We start from the raw sequence: 14,881 nt of genomic DNA on the forward strand, positions 1-14,881 counted from the left end.
TGCGCAATTAGTCATAAGTCTGATTAAGAAGGCAAATTAAAAGAGAAGTATAATAAAACGCACTAACTCTTAATAAGTCGCGCACATAAACTTCTGGACGGGATACCGAGACAACTTGCAGACAAAGCTACGAGATACAAATGTATCTTACTTCTGTTGTGGGCCATTAATAAGTCAGCCAGAAAAAGGCGGAGGACTGGTAACAATTGTATTAAATGAATAAAAAGCAGACAATAAAAACAAAGCTGACAGACAAATGAAGTTGCCGTGGCTCCTACTGCAAATTAAATACGCATGCCAGACTCTAAAAGGATGTTTCCCCCCGTCAAGACATTTTTACTTGCCATTGCGCAGACAAACAGCAAACGAAACTTGGCAAAATCTCACAAAATTACTTTCACATTATTTTATTTGCATCTTATATTGTTCGTGAAGACGTTTACGGAGTTGGATTTGCCTTTGTCGGCGCGATTTTTGAAAGGATGTCGATTTTTTCCCCAAACAAGACACTCCTTTCCACACATTTAACTTTGAATTGTAGGAACACCTTTGTATATTATGAAAGCTCATGCGTGGTTTAACCTCCCTATGCAAATATTCCAGGTTTATTGAAAATATTTGTAATATTTATAGAAGCACACATGATACAGTTTGGCATACCTGAAAAAAATTGTATCATTTCTTTGAATTTAATTCACACATACTTAAATAATTTTGGGATTCCATCTCAAATTATTTTTATTAAAACCAATATGATTAGAGAATTTCTATCTTTTCCATTTTCTTTTTTTAAATTTTTAACATAAACCAGATTTAATGAAATCCCTGAAGGATGCACTATCTTTCCTATCTTATTTTCCTAATGAAGGATTTGTACATTTCTTTTGACATTCCCAATCCCCACCTACACAATTCCTGTCTGAAACCCCAGCTCTTCATCAATTCCTACACAAAACTACTGTTCAGCTTGTTATGAGTGGGGAATGCATTTCGTATCTTTTGGTTGCAATCTCCTCTTTCAGGTGTCGCATGTCAAAAGTGATGCGCCGGGCGCCTCGACATCTCTTTATTTGCTATATTTTCCCCCCATGCTTTTGGTTCAAATTGAATTTGCGTCTTTAGTTCGCATTTTTGATTTGTAGCTGGAGATGTGGAGATTTGCACAGATGCAGAACAGAAATGAACAGAGGAGAACAGAACGAGGAACAGCTGCCAAATGTCTTTGACCTTTCCTGGCTGACTGAATGAGCCACGGGTGTGTGTTTCCCATAATAGCTGCCACTGTGGATGGCTGATTCCTCTGGTTCCACTGCCTCTTGGTGGCATTCACCTGTGTTCTACCTCCTGCACCGCCCCTTACATACGTACACCTCTTCTCTATTCCAGAAACCCACAAGCCCACGCAGTTTTGGACCAGTCACTAAACATTTCCGGTTGGCGGGGGAAACGTTGATGGCATCTGTATTTATATATATGAGGTCCTGCCGCATCCACACCCCCTGAAAACTTCTCGTCCTGGTCGCCCATTAGTTTGCATTGCATTTCGCTGCTGCTTTGTGTACAATGTATCACTTGAGTTGCATTTGTCATGGCAACAGCTTCTGAAAGCCTGACTCGCCTCGGGAAGCCAAGCATTACACTCAAAACAAAGGTGAATTCTAAACACAGAAAAAAATTTATGAAATCGGGAACGCATTTACAGGAACCTTTAACTTCCACCTGCATAAAAGCTTAAATGATTTCTTTAAATGATATACTAAATTTTATTATTTATATTTATTTTTATATATTAGAAACTAAGCATATCATATATTATTTAAACCATTTTAAAAATTTTTTATGTTGTATACAAATAGTTACATTGAAATCAAATCAAATTAAATTTTTACAAACTTATTATCCTTAAGATTTTTAAATTTTCTGTTAAGGGTATTTGTAGCGTAAATGTTCGTAGAGCCTCTATATTCTTTTAGGATCACTTCACTCTCTCTCTGGCTATTTTGTTTACCCCATATCAGACTTTAAAATATTTCACAAATTTTGCTTCGCAGTGCAATTAAGACGAGAGTGGGGATACGTGTATGGACATAAGAAGGCTCTGCTGGCTGTGCCTGCTGTGACCATTTTGGGAATATGCCAGTTGCCTTTTATGCAGCATCTTTCGCTTTTATTATTGCCTTGCACACATGAGAGTATTGCATGCAGTTTGCCCGTTATGGTTAGAACTCGAAATCCAGCTTGGCCCTTTGGCGTTTGAGATATTTAACAATACATAAGGAAGATTTTCTCCTTCAAATGACTGCACCTACGAAAGCCGCACTCTATGAATCTCTTTAGACTCTTCACGTTAGATTGCTTTGGCCAATTTTCACATCCATCTTAACCCAAAAACCCCTTGAACCAATCGAGTTTGGCAGTTGTAGTGGCGGTTTTGCCGTTAAGCGCAGAGAATTTTCATAAATTTGCCACAGCAATTCGGCTGGCTACTGCAAAACCGCCAAAGAGCCAAAGAACCAAAGAACCGCTATCCAAAACAAAACCGCATCCAACGGATACATCCCCACCACCACCAACATCGGAACTTTTCGACTTGGACCGCCTGTCAGCCAAAATCAACAGCCAAGGCCTGTTTGCAATTTATGCGAGTTGGCCTGGCCAAGAAGGCACTCGAGAATAAGTTACTTGGTCTTAGGAGTGCTTTATTTTTACTCTTTGTATCTTTCTTTGTACCCATGGACATGGGACTTCTGAGTAGGTGTTGAATGGCTGGCAATAAGCATAATTATATGCCATTGATAGGGCCAAGGAGTGGCCAACACACAGAATCGAATTAAAGAGCTATTCACAGGGAGCTGCGGTTCAGAATGTTTATGCCTTGTGAGAACATCTAATTGAAAATCGATTCGGTTTGTTTATTTGGCTATGTTTCCAATGAAATTACAAACAAATGGAGTGGTAGTGCATTTTCCAGAATAGAAATCTTATATGGGTATAAAAACTTTGTAAACTTGCTTCTTTGTGTTTTGTTTACATTTCAACTGTAACTCTTTATAAAGTAATCATGTTGTGAAAAGTATTCCACCAACTCCGCGTAGTTTTTCGCTTGAAAAAATATTTTCTGCTGATGAAAGTCGTTTGGGGATATCTCACTCTTGCATTTAGCTCATAATCAACACCGGCTTTGTTCATAACTAAAAGCCATGTCACAATGTCTCCGCCCTTAGAAATGCTGGTAATGCGATACGCTGGAGAACGTGTTCATTCTTAAGAGTCGTGTACCATCATCTACATAGTGGCCCAGACCCCTCGGGAATCCCCTGCCTTTCTGGCCCAAAAGAAACAGAACTACAGCCGTATTGTGTTCAACCGTTTTCAAGTGCAGACATAAAGTCACGATTTTCAGTTATTAGACGGCGGAGCGAAACTTCTCCTTGTTTTGTGGCACTTCGGAGACGCATTTTCTCAGCTGCAGCTGCTGCTTCTACTGCTGCCACAAGAAACAATTAATAGCGTCTGCTAAGATACACCTTCCCCACTCCAGATCGGCAAACTCAAAGATGTTTCCTAGCCTGCTAATGGCTGTCGTCATCGTTGGACTGCCACCTTTTGTTGGCTGGTTGACATCTTTAAATATGCAGCAGGTTGGCTTGAGCCCTAAAAACAAGCCGCAAATGGAGAGTGGCCAAGCAAACAGTGGGAATAAGAACACAAAGTGGGATGAAAGGGCAGTGGTGACTCGAGGGACGGGGGCGTAAGCCCGCCCTATAGAGAGACCCTCTTCGGAAGCTTCCACACTTGGCCAACTCAAGTGGCAACTTCCACTTCTTTGTGCCAGAGCGTCCAACCCAGTGGGTAGCCTACATAAGTACGTTTTTTGCGATGGCAGTGAGTTAAGAGAGTCAACCTCTTTTCAAGAACTTTTTTGGAACGACTTTAAAAGACAATTTTTTAAGACTTTCCAAAAGAAAAGTCCCCTTTGTAACTTCCATTTCATTTGCCTCTAACAAAATCAGAGTTATTTGAATTAAAAGAAAATATTGCCTATAAAGAATAACTCTTTGAAATAAATAACAATGTTTAAGATTGTAAATAAAGTGCTTGATATTTTTCCACACAAAGTAAAGTTAATAAAGCCATTCATATTTTTAGTTTCACAACAATATTAAAAGAGACCCCATCATAAGATATTTTTATTCGGCGCTACACATTTTAGAAAGCAATAATGTACTTCACTTAGTAAAGTTTGCTTTCATCTTTTAGATACATACATTAATTTTTAGGATATATTCCGCTTTACTTATAATGGTATTTATAGCTTTGCCAAACATTACATAAAATAGACATTTTCTTCACACTTTGAGCAAAATGCAGCTGACAACATTTTGTGTTTTATATTTTTGTTTGACGAGTCTCACAACATATGTATGCCTCGTGCGGGGGTTGTTCAAACAATTGGAATAGACCAAGGGTTGCACCAGGACTTCTGATAAGTAGCACCCAGGCGTAACGCACTCCGAGATTCCCAGGCATTTACTCTCTTTTTCAATTATGCAACTTTGGCCAAATGTTTTATTTATTGACTTTGAAAGATGGAAAAGAGGGGACAGGCGAATGTCACACCATTTCCATCATATCTGAAAGGTTTTTAGATACGGTGGTTGATTTTCGGCATGCGTTGCCTTTTGAAGATTATTTTCAGGGGGTTGGCAGAGTGCTCCCCGCAGTGCTCGTATATCAAAAATGCACTTTGAAATATTTGTATAATATGTATATGTAAGGCAGCTGAACTCAGGCGATCGCTGGATTATGCAATGCATTTCTTTTGGGGAGAGGGCAACAAACTAGAGACTCCAGCTGAATTTAGATGCCGTCTGGCTGGCAGCCAGAAGTTCTTCATTGAGATCCATGTACTTTCGGTCCTACGATCATTGCGTGTCATCTTCTGTGTCGCTTTCGGCACCTCCAGACATGTGTATATACCTAAAGAACCCACAAAGATATAGACTAAGTCGGTACAGACCGCGCCGACATTAATTATGAATCTGGAGAGAGCTGGGAAAATTTGCACTTGCCCGCAAACATCTTGGGAACCACAAAATGTCATTTCCATTAGCTCCTCGAAAAAAGACTTCTTCTAAAAATATCTCGCTTAGCTTGAAAAATTATCGTAAATTTGGTGGAACTTTGTTTTCATTTTGGGATATAGATAGACCAGAAGTCGGGGATGATTGTCTTGATTTATTGTGCTGACACTTGGCTCAATTTGAATGTTTTTGGTACGCATGATGGCACTCATTAGTGGCCAGAAATGTAAACTGACGTTTAGTCGGAAAAAAAAATATATAAGATGAAAGTTCGATTCGTTGATTACCTTCTGACATCCGGTGAGTTGGGTAGACTGCGACATTTCCGTGAACTTTTTCCACCATTCGCCGATGAGGATGATGCATTACCCATTTTCTTTGGGTTGATGTTGATTATCGATAACTAATTTTAATTTGGCATCTAAATGCAACTTTGGCACTGAATTAGCTTTAATTTTAATTGCTTATTTCTCACATTACGATTTTGAGTTACACATTTTTGACACTTAAGGTTGGCGATTAACTTTGGATAAAGTTCTTGCACACTTTTTTTATAAAAATATCTTTTTTTATTAAAGATAAATAATGAATGGCTTTTTAATAGACTCATTTGTTAGTATTAATAGTTCTTAGGTTGTATACTTTATGGCTTTTTTAACAAATTTATGAGGCATCTCAAAACTCTGGAAGTTCCTCTGAACATCAAAAGAAAAATGCTTGGGCTCCCCAAAAAGTTCTATATATATAAACTTTGTTCCTAAAAATATTTCATCCAATATTAGGTACAGCTAACTCGATTTCCGTCCCCCGCTTTTCACCATTCGCATTTAATTACATAAACACCATTTTCACACTAATTATAAGCTCAGATATCCGAACGGACTGTTTACTTTGTGTAATTAGTTTGCAATTAAGGGGGGATGCTGGAATACAAGTACAAATGGACTCGAATCAAACAAAATGTCTGGTCGCAACGCCCCCAAGTCAAATACAGGGCGAAAAGGGAAAAAAAAAATCCATTTTGGGATGACCAAAGCGAAATATTTGCGGAGCACTTTGATCTTAACCCAAAAACAAATGGGGGTTGCTTGGGCCGAGCGAGCTCAAACTTAATGCAATTAAGTGAACATATTTGCAACTTCCGTGCAAGACAAACCAAACCAGACAGACCGACATTTGTTTTTGATGTATGACTGCCGATGCGGCTAATCGAGAAAGGCCCAAAAAAATTATAAATGGGGTAGATTGCTCAACTGGCTATAGGGTATATCCGTATATCCTTCTTCAAAATTGAGCAGATTCCCTGCTCTTTTTGCGGGTTCTTGGCAGGAAAATCAATAACTTCAATTACCAGGATGGAAAGCTGGAACAGAAAAAATTATTGCGTGTAAATAATACGCACGTGTGCGTGACACGTGAGTGGGTGGCAGTTGCGCCCACCAACTGGGCGACCTTCGTACTGCCATTTCTTTTCTTTTTTTTTTTTTTAGGAATTTTTCAAGTGCCTGCTAAATGCTCTCAAAGTGGTAATATTTTCACAGCACCCCAGAAAACTGCGAGGGTGCGAAGTTCATGCTTAATCAATTTGTCGTAAAATGTAATGGCCAAAAAAGGGCTGCATTCGATTCGATAAATGTAACAGGGGATTCGACACGTGTACAGGGATTGTCAGTTATTCTCCTTCGACTCTGACTTATGGGCACATATTTCTGATTTATTGAAAGTTTGCAGCGGTTGCGTAATCGCACTGTCACAGCAACAATTACGACAATCAGAACTTTGGCGTTAAACCCGGACTAGGCCAGACCGAAAACCACTCGACTCAACCGAGAGTCCCCCGACTGACTGCATAATTTCCATAAATTGTTGCAAATTGCTGTTTGTTGTTCGTCGTTTGTCACTCAACTCTGGGCCCAAAGAGCCTGACAAGGCAAAGATGTGGAACAGGAAGTTAAGCGGGCATCTATAGAAATCCATGAATAGTACTCGTACAGGGGAGTCTTGGCAGGCTGAATAAATTGCTGGAGTGGAAACGATGTGCTCACAAGACTTTTGACCCAGGATGACTTGGTTTTCAGTGGGTACAAGGAAGGTAATGAAAAAAGTTTTAAGTCTATCAGTTCTGAATAAATTTTAAAGGAAATCCAAATGAAATTCTATATCTGTATTTGTCCAAAATGCACTCTTTTTTCAGTTGAATTTCTTAAACCCCCATGTTAAGTAATCTTCTTTCTGAGCACTCAAACCCTTGAGCATCGTTGACATTTTTATTACATAGCCCATAATATAATTTCCACTTCTGTAACCGATTCCCATCTCTTTGCAACCCTCCATAATCGCCGATAACTAATCGTTCGATTGGAGAAATATCACGTACCAAACTTGAAGCGTAACTTTTTTGACACACTTAAAATGCCGACGGCCGACAGTTTGGTTGGGGAAACTTTCCAGAGGAAGGACACACTGATGTTCTTATCAGAGCATTGCACTTTTCGCACACTGCATAAAAAGTGGCAAAGTCGTTTACCCAGGTCTTATCTCATGCCGACACATAAGAGGCCCGAGGGGCGCTCCTAGGAATTATTAAAATCGGTTTTAGAAAATGCATTTTGCATAGTGCCCGGATCGGGGCAGAACTGGAAATTGACGTTTAGTCACGTACAATGGTGCCCACAAGTTGGCCAAAGGAAAATAATTTAATATGCGGCAAAGAAGTGGCAAAAAGTTGTTGAAAGACACGCATACATAGAAGCCGAGGTATATGTAAAAACACCGAAAAAAAAGAAACCAGAAAGGGTATTATTTCAAGAAACAAGAAAAAGATTTACAAAATAACAAAAAAAAAATGTTCAAAAGTAAGCAAATCATCCATCCTCTATAAAAAATACAAAGTTATACATTTATAATACTAACAAAAATATAATACTAACAAAAATATATATAATACTAACAAAAATATCTGGTTGAATTAATTAAAATTAGAATAAATTATGAAATGAAAATTCTTTAAATAAATGTAAAAAAAAATTCTTTTAAAATATTTTTTAAAATACTTTGTAAGGGCATATTTTTTCAGTGTATTCCTACAATTGTGGCCGAAGGAAGTGGTATCGTCACGAACATAATTCTGAAGAAGCCGAAGAGGGCGAAGTGGTAAGTGGTAGGATTTTTTGGGAATAGCCCCATGTTAGAATGCAATTTTGAAAGGAAATTCACACAGCAAATTAATGGATCTCGGGAACGGTTTAACTTTGCCATTGTTGTTACTGGACTAGTCTGGAGTTTGTGGCCCATTTGGCCTGTCTTTGTCCTGAAGCGTCTCGAAACATAAATCTAACAATGCTAGCGTTCAATCACCACCATGTTTGTCGGGTTTTCAGAAACTCCAACGTGGCGCTACGAGCACATGCAGTGCATATCAAACCCAACTTCGTCTTTGGCTTTAACAAATAAATTCTGAAGAGATTTATGGCAAAAAGCCCGCCCCCAAGCTGCCACAATCCCCTCTTAACTGACATAAAAAAAATACTTCCATCTAAATATAAACAAAAGGCAAAGGCATAAAAATGAAGGGGCGAGGCTCGAGGGGAGTGAGAAACAAATTTAAAACGTGCAAATGCACGTGCTGCTCCAAATTTTCGGAACGCCAGATGAGGGGTAAGTATTATATGGAGAATGGGGATTTTGGGGGAAAATGCGGGGGTTGCCTTTTGCGCTCCAGCGAACAGTGGGGACCAAAACAGAAATAGACAAGTTTATGGAGCAGAAATCAACTTGAAAGACTCTTTTAGCTTCCGCTTAAATATACAAAAGTGGAAAAGGCGAATGAAAAACAAAGGGAAAAAGATAAAAGTTTAGAGAGTGTCACAACTTTTGCGATACCCTTGACTTTTTAGTTTATGAGCACTGCACTTTTGTGGACAGGAAATAAATCTATTTTACTACTCGCCGAAGAAGGTGAAGAACATTAAAAGAAAACCAATATTTCAAAGTTCTAAAGTGACTACTTTACGAGAGACAATAAATAATGTTCAATTGAGTATTTTTAATAGTTTTCCTCAAACTGGACTGTCTTAGTTTTACACCATTATATTAGGTAGGTACTGTACTATCTTAGATTTATTTTCCCTACTTTTTATTAGACTCCCTAAACCTCTATCATATCCAAAACTGCTGGGTATGTCAAGGGAAACCTGAAGACAAAAGCGTTTTTCTTTTTATATGTCAAAGCAAATCAACAATTTGTCACGGCATTTTGCATTGAATGGGTGCTAGAGGACTGACAGGAAGCAGGGCAAAGTTGGGTGGGGTGAACAGATTTATACGAATTTCACTGTTTTTGGGCAACTCAAAATGACACTCGTTTCCCGGCTATTTTACCCTTTCCAACTTGCCAGTCAACCAATTAACTTCTTGAAAGGGCCGCCAAAGATCAATGTGCGAGGTGTGGCCCACATCTTGCATTTAAATCGGAAAAATATAAATGTATGCACATAAATATTTCATAATCGTTCGAATGTCTTTTGAAGTTGCAATTGACATTTCCGTGTGCTGTCGGGGATCTTGATTCTCCGCTCCGCTGGTCAATTGAAAAAGGCGACAAGAAGCGCATAAAGATAATCAGTATTTCTGAAGGAAAGGCTTGGGTGGTCTTGCAACGTATATCGAAAGAGGAATGCAACTTTTCCAAACCTAAGACCCACATATATGGCTTATAAATTGTCAAGCAATTTGCATAAAATTTGAATAGTTTAGTGTAAAAGGAAAAGGCAAAGTAAATGCCAAGCTGTGCAGAAAATATGGAGTTTATGAAGTAGAGTGAATAATTGGTTTCACTTTCAAAATATTCTGTAATGTCGTTCTAGAAACAACAACATAATCTATGCCAACAGCCACTTAGTTGTCATCACAACCAAATGGAGTTTAACCCGTCTACCCCCCGGCCATTATCATTACCATAATTAAATCATTAGCGTTACGCTGCCATCAACTAATAATACACATTTCTCCCTCAACTGTCAGCTACCTCGGGTTATTCACACGCCTAGCCCCGAGATATTATATACTATTATGCCCCTATCATTAGCCGATGTTTTGAACTGAAAGGAGAGGAACTCTCGCGGCTCTTGGGCTCCCTCAACAATTGATTTTACTTGCTTGATAATTTGACAGCTTGCTTTCTGATATCTCGAATTTCTGGCGGGGCTTTTGGATTCGATTTTGATTTCAATTCGGCTTCTGTGAGGGTTGCTCAAGCAGGGTTCGAGTTCAATGCTCCCCCACAGAAGGATTTTGACAGCGCCTGTTACCCGCTTGTCAGATTGTTGGATTGTCAGTTTGTCAGATGTCAAAGACAGAAGAGCAGCAGCATTGGAAAATTGAAAATCCCCGACAAAGCTGTTTGGTCTTGGTAACCATAATTAGCTGGAATCCCAAGTATGGCCATATCCACACAAACTCCTTACTTGCGGAAGCATAATCCTTTCGGTCCCAGCTGCCACTTGAATAAAATTAAATTAGAGAAGCAGGGGAACACGCTTCAAGAACTCTAAAGAACCAACCGATTCGAGGCGGTGATTAATTGAAGACACGCGCCTTAAGACCCAAAGAAACCGGTTAACAACCAGTCATCAGACATCGGGTCTGCAACTTCTGCAGCATCTGTGATCCAAACCGATGACAATGAAGATTAGCACACCAAATTTTGGTTAGCTTCTAGTTCTATTGTCTGCGACTAATTACCGTTGGGTTCTGAATCTTTAGACAGTCTGACAACTTTGGAGCCAGCCAAATGGAAAGGTGGTAAATTAGGGTGAAATTGACTGATAAGAATTCAGATAAAATGAACCCTTTACTAAACGATGTTGTGGTTGGATAAGCAGCCCATAGATAGAATTGAGTTCCTAACTTGAACAAAACGAAATGTTTCTTAACCTTGGTCAAACATAAATCAAAGGCAAAAAATTCATTGGAAAAAGAGTATTCACAAAAAGAGGTGGTATTTAATACATTTCTTTTTAAATGAAAATGCTATAGTATCGAATTACGCATAACATCATTCTTAATTAGTCGAGCTTTGCGTCGTCTCATTAATATAATTAAAACAGTCCTTTGTTTTTTTGTTCGCAAAACTTTTTGTTCCTAGGGGACCACCAACATCATAACCATTCCAAGGATTTAAATAACGCACGACTCTTATCTAGGATATATAAAACATCCTGGCCGCCGGTCCGGGGAGACAAAATCGTCTGGTCTGGCAGTTTTTTGGGTTCTGTTTGGGTTGTCTGCCGTAAGCCTTTTAATTTGTGTGCGATGCGATAAGGCGATAATTATGGGGCTGCTAAAGAGTCTGAGGATAATGTTGATGGTGGGATTTTAAAGCCATAAAGTATGCAACAGCCGGTTAAATAGTTTTTAAGTACAAACTTTGTACGAATATGTTGTAAAATCCCCAAGAAATATTTCCGAAATTCTATCACTTAGCACATTAACTTTATTTTGGCACTGGTAAACGAGCCTCGTCGTTAATCAATTTTATTCACGCACTCTTTGATTTGCCGCCATTTATTTTGCGAGTGGCACGCGCCATTAAAACCGGCTAAACAAAACAAAACAATCCGAAAAATCCGCTCGAAAATGTACCGACCGCATCCGCCGACGCAACAAAGCAAAGTGTTCAAAAACTCGCTTTTGCCGGGGTTTTTCTTTTTAGTCTCTCTGAATTCTCTTTGCCAGACATATTTACTCTTAAGAGCTGGGGATCTTTTCCTGGCCAACAATATTTTATGCGATACTCAGAGATATCCACCCTCATAATACTTTGCCTTTTAACGCCACCACAACTGAATAACCAATGAAGTAATATTTAAGGATCGTTATTATTCAATATATTTTTAGTTAAAACTTTGTTTGTTATTTTAGGTTTTAAATAATTTTTTGTAGGAGGTTGTTGAAGAAAGTTGGAAAAAGCCTTAGAATTTTTTTTCAAATTAAAAACATGCTTAAGTTAAGAAAAAAATATTTTAATCCAATTTGACCTAGCAGATATAAGACAGTACTTTATAAATAAAACATTTTAAAATTTGCTTTGGAATTATTTATCTATTTTGTATAGTAACTTTTTGTTAAATATTTTATAGTTTTTTGATTTTACATTTTGTTTTAATAATATATTGTATTATAATTATATTACTTATTTTGTGAAGCAACAGGAACATTATATAGGATGTTTAAGAGAGGATGTTTGAGAGAGAAAAGAGCGAACCAAAGAGCCGACCATACCATTTTACACCACCAACATGTTCGAGGCTGGAAATGAAGGTGGTTGGACTGCTACACCTTAAAAAAATATGTATAGTATACATTACATTGTATACCCTATGAAATGATAAAAAACTTTGACAATCAAATAGGGGAAATATTGGTTAGAGATATGGAAAAGTAACGAAACGCATTTAAGAAATTTTTTATTAAGTTCGGACAATTATTTCTGAAGTAGATTTAAATGAAGAAAAATTGAAAAAAAAATTGAATAGTTGTTATATATTATTTTACATTATTTCCAGCTGATTCTGATTAAAATAATGCTTAGTTTTTCCGCTATTTCCGACAGTGCACTGAATCACTGGAGACGTTTGTCTGTTTGCCTGTTGGTTTGCTGCATTTGGCTGGTCTAAAAATACTTGGCACTTGCACTTCTGGGGAAGGATGTGTACGGAGTGGAGGGGAGTCGATCTCCCCTGAAGTTCAATGCACATGCCCCCAACTGATGGGGGTCAACTGAACCGAGTGGCAAACGAGACCAATTAAGCTGCTCCAAGTTATTGTTGGCCAGCAAACAAATCGCCGCAATTTAACAAAGTAAGCAATTATAGTAAATAGTTTCGTGTCACATAAACCGTCGCAGGAATGGAGGCAGAGGGATAAAATGGCAGAAAGTAAAATTGTTTAATCATTGAGCTTAATTTCAATCGGAAAACTCGTTTGACTCTAAGCCGATCAGGCGCACACTCAACTTGTTAGATCTAGTTTACGACGCCGGTTGTTGTGTTTTTAAAAGGTACCCTACAAAAAGGTAAATACAATAACTTACACATTCAGATATTTATGGGTATTTTCCTTAACTAGAAATTAAAAAGCATTTTTGGGTTGAATATTAACATAGTTGTTTGTCAAACAAAATTATTTTCATATTTTAAAAATATTTATATAAAAACCATCTTAACAATATTTCTAAAATATTCATATCTGGAAAACATTTTTGGAATTAAGAAAATAATTATAAAATATTTATTTCAGGCACTCACTAACATTTTCCTCAAACCTTTTGTCTTTTGTCTAGATACTTTATATCTTATTGACTATCTTTAATTTGTAAAAGCATAAAAGTATATATAAAGAGTATTGTATCTTCGGCTAGTTGCTGATAACTAACATTGACACTTTTTGTTTATTTTTGAATCTTTTTTAGGGGCCTGAAGTTTATGGCCAATGCATGCTGGTCATCGTGTCGAAATATGATTGCAATTACTTGGCATGTGCGATGTAGCCCCGAAATCGCAATGATTAAACGGCCAAACGAGTTTCGGATTGAAAGTGCTCGACGGAGTTTGCACTATAATTGAAGTTGGGTTTTAGAGTGTTCGCGAGAAGTGGGCGGCAAAGAAAGTGGCTGAATGCGATTAAGTTGTTGCAGACAGCTGGAAAAAAGGTGCAAAGTCTTGAACCCACTAGATTGGAGCCAAAGCTGATTGAATTTACTGTGGAGATATTGTCTTGGAATGCCATTCGAGTTCATGTAGCTGTCATGCCTAAATGGAGATATAATTTGCTATGTGGTTAGGCGAGTGAGTGCTAATTGAATCGAAGCTTATCAAGATAATGTACTTTTTAAAGTATTTAATATTTAATGGGAAGATCTCCCCCCACTCGGGTTCAAAAGTTTATTTCATATGTATTTTATTCAAAAATTTGATATGAATTCAATTGGAATAGAATAAGTTGTAACTCCTGATAAAAGCCCTCCTTAACCAGACTAGTTCTTAAACTCTTCCACAACTTTCTCCCCTCAACTTGTTACAAACACAATCAGTTTTAAAAAACAACATGTATACCCTCTGCCACTCTCAAGAAAAAAACTAAAACTAGACCCAATAAATCTTTGTTTGGACAAATCCAAAAAGCATGAAAGCCTTTCGCCTGAGTTGCCGCACACAACATACGGTTATAACCAGCTGTAACTCCAGACTGACTGCTCCACAAGGCACCCGAAGACCCCTCTGCTTCTTCTAATGCCATTAAGCCCCCGCTACCAAAAACACTAAGCATGCATTTTATTGCCTTTTGTCGTACTCCGGGGAAGCTTTCCGGGCGGCGAGGAGCTCAGCCGGGCACTTTATCATTTCAATGGCAAACGGCGGACAGTGCAATGTTTACTTTTCATTTTATATAGTCTGTCCCCGGATTCCGCCGCCTGATACCATCCCCACATTGTTCACTTGCCCGTCTATCCAATTGTTGAACGGTTCGTCTATGCAAATATTTTTATTTGCCTTCTGGTTATGGTTGTCCAGCTAGGACATGCCACAAAAAAATCTGTTGGAAATTCTATAGAAGTCCGCTGACCACGGGAAAAACTTTGTGAAAAAGTTTGACTTATTAAAAGCTAAACTAACTTTTCTGTATTTAAAAATCTGTTCATTTTTTATAATAAAAGCAAGTACAAATATGGGTAAAATTAAGATAGCTTTGGTATAACAAACTAACTAGCCTTTAGTGGATTTTTCTGAATTTAAGTA

At 38.0% G+C, this 14,881-nt stretch overlaps 1 protein-coding gene across 5 annotated transcripts in view; it reads right to left on the reverse strand.

Moving 5' to 3' along the window:
- Window positions 1-14,881, reverse strand: part of sick (sickie) — a 172,680-nt gene that overhangs the window by 58,602 nt on the left and 99,197 nt on the right. Inside the window, exon 1 of one of the 5 annotated variants that reach the window (XM_065868401.2) lies at window positions 5,372-5,578. The exons of the other annotated variants lie outside the window; for them this stretch is intronic. Within the exon in view, the coding sequence (XP_065724473.2) occupies window positions 5,372-5,457 (86 nt within the window). The 5' untranslated portion in view covers window positions 5,458-5,578. Of the gene's footprint in view, window positions 1-5,371; window positions 5,579-14,881 lie in introns of those variants that run through there. 5 annotated transcript variants of the gene reach the window in all.

Source organism: Drosophila suzukii, chromosome 2L, assembly GCF_043229965.1.
Source record: "Drosophila suzukii chromosome 2L, CBGP_Dsuzu_IsoJpt1.0, whole genome shotgun sequence".
NCBI classification, from domain to species: domain Eukaryota; kingdom Metazoa; phylum Arthropoda; class Insecta; order Diptera; family Drosophilidae; genus Drosophila; species Drosophila suzukii.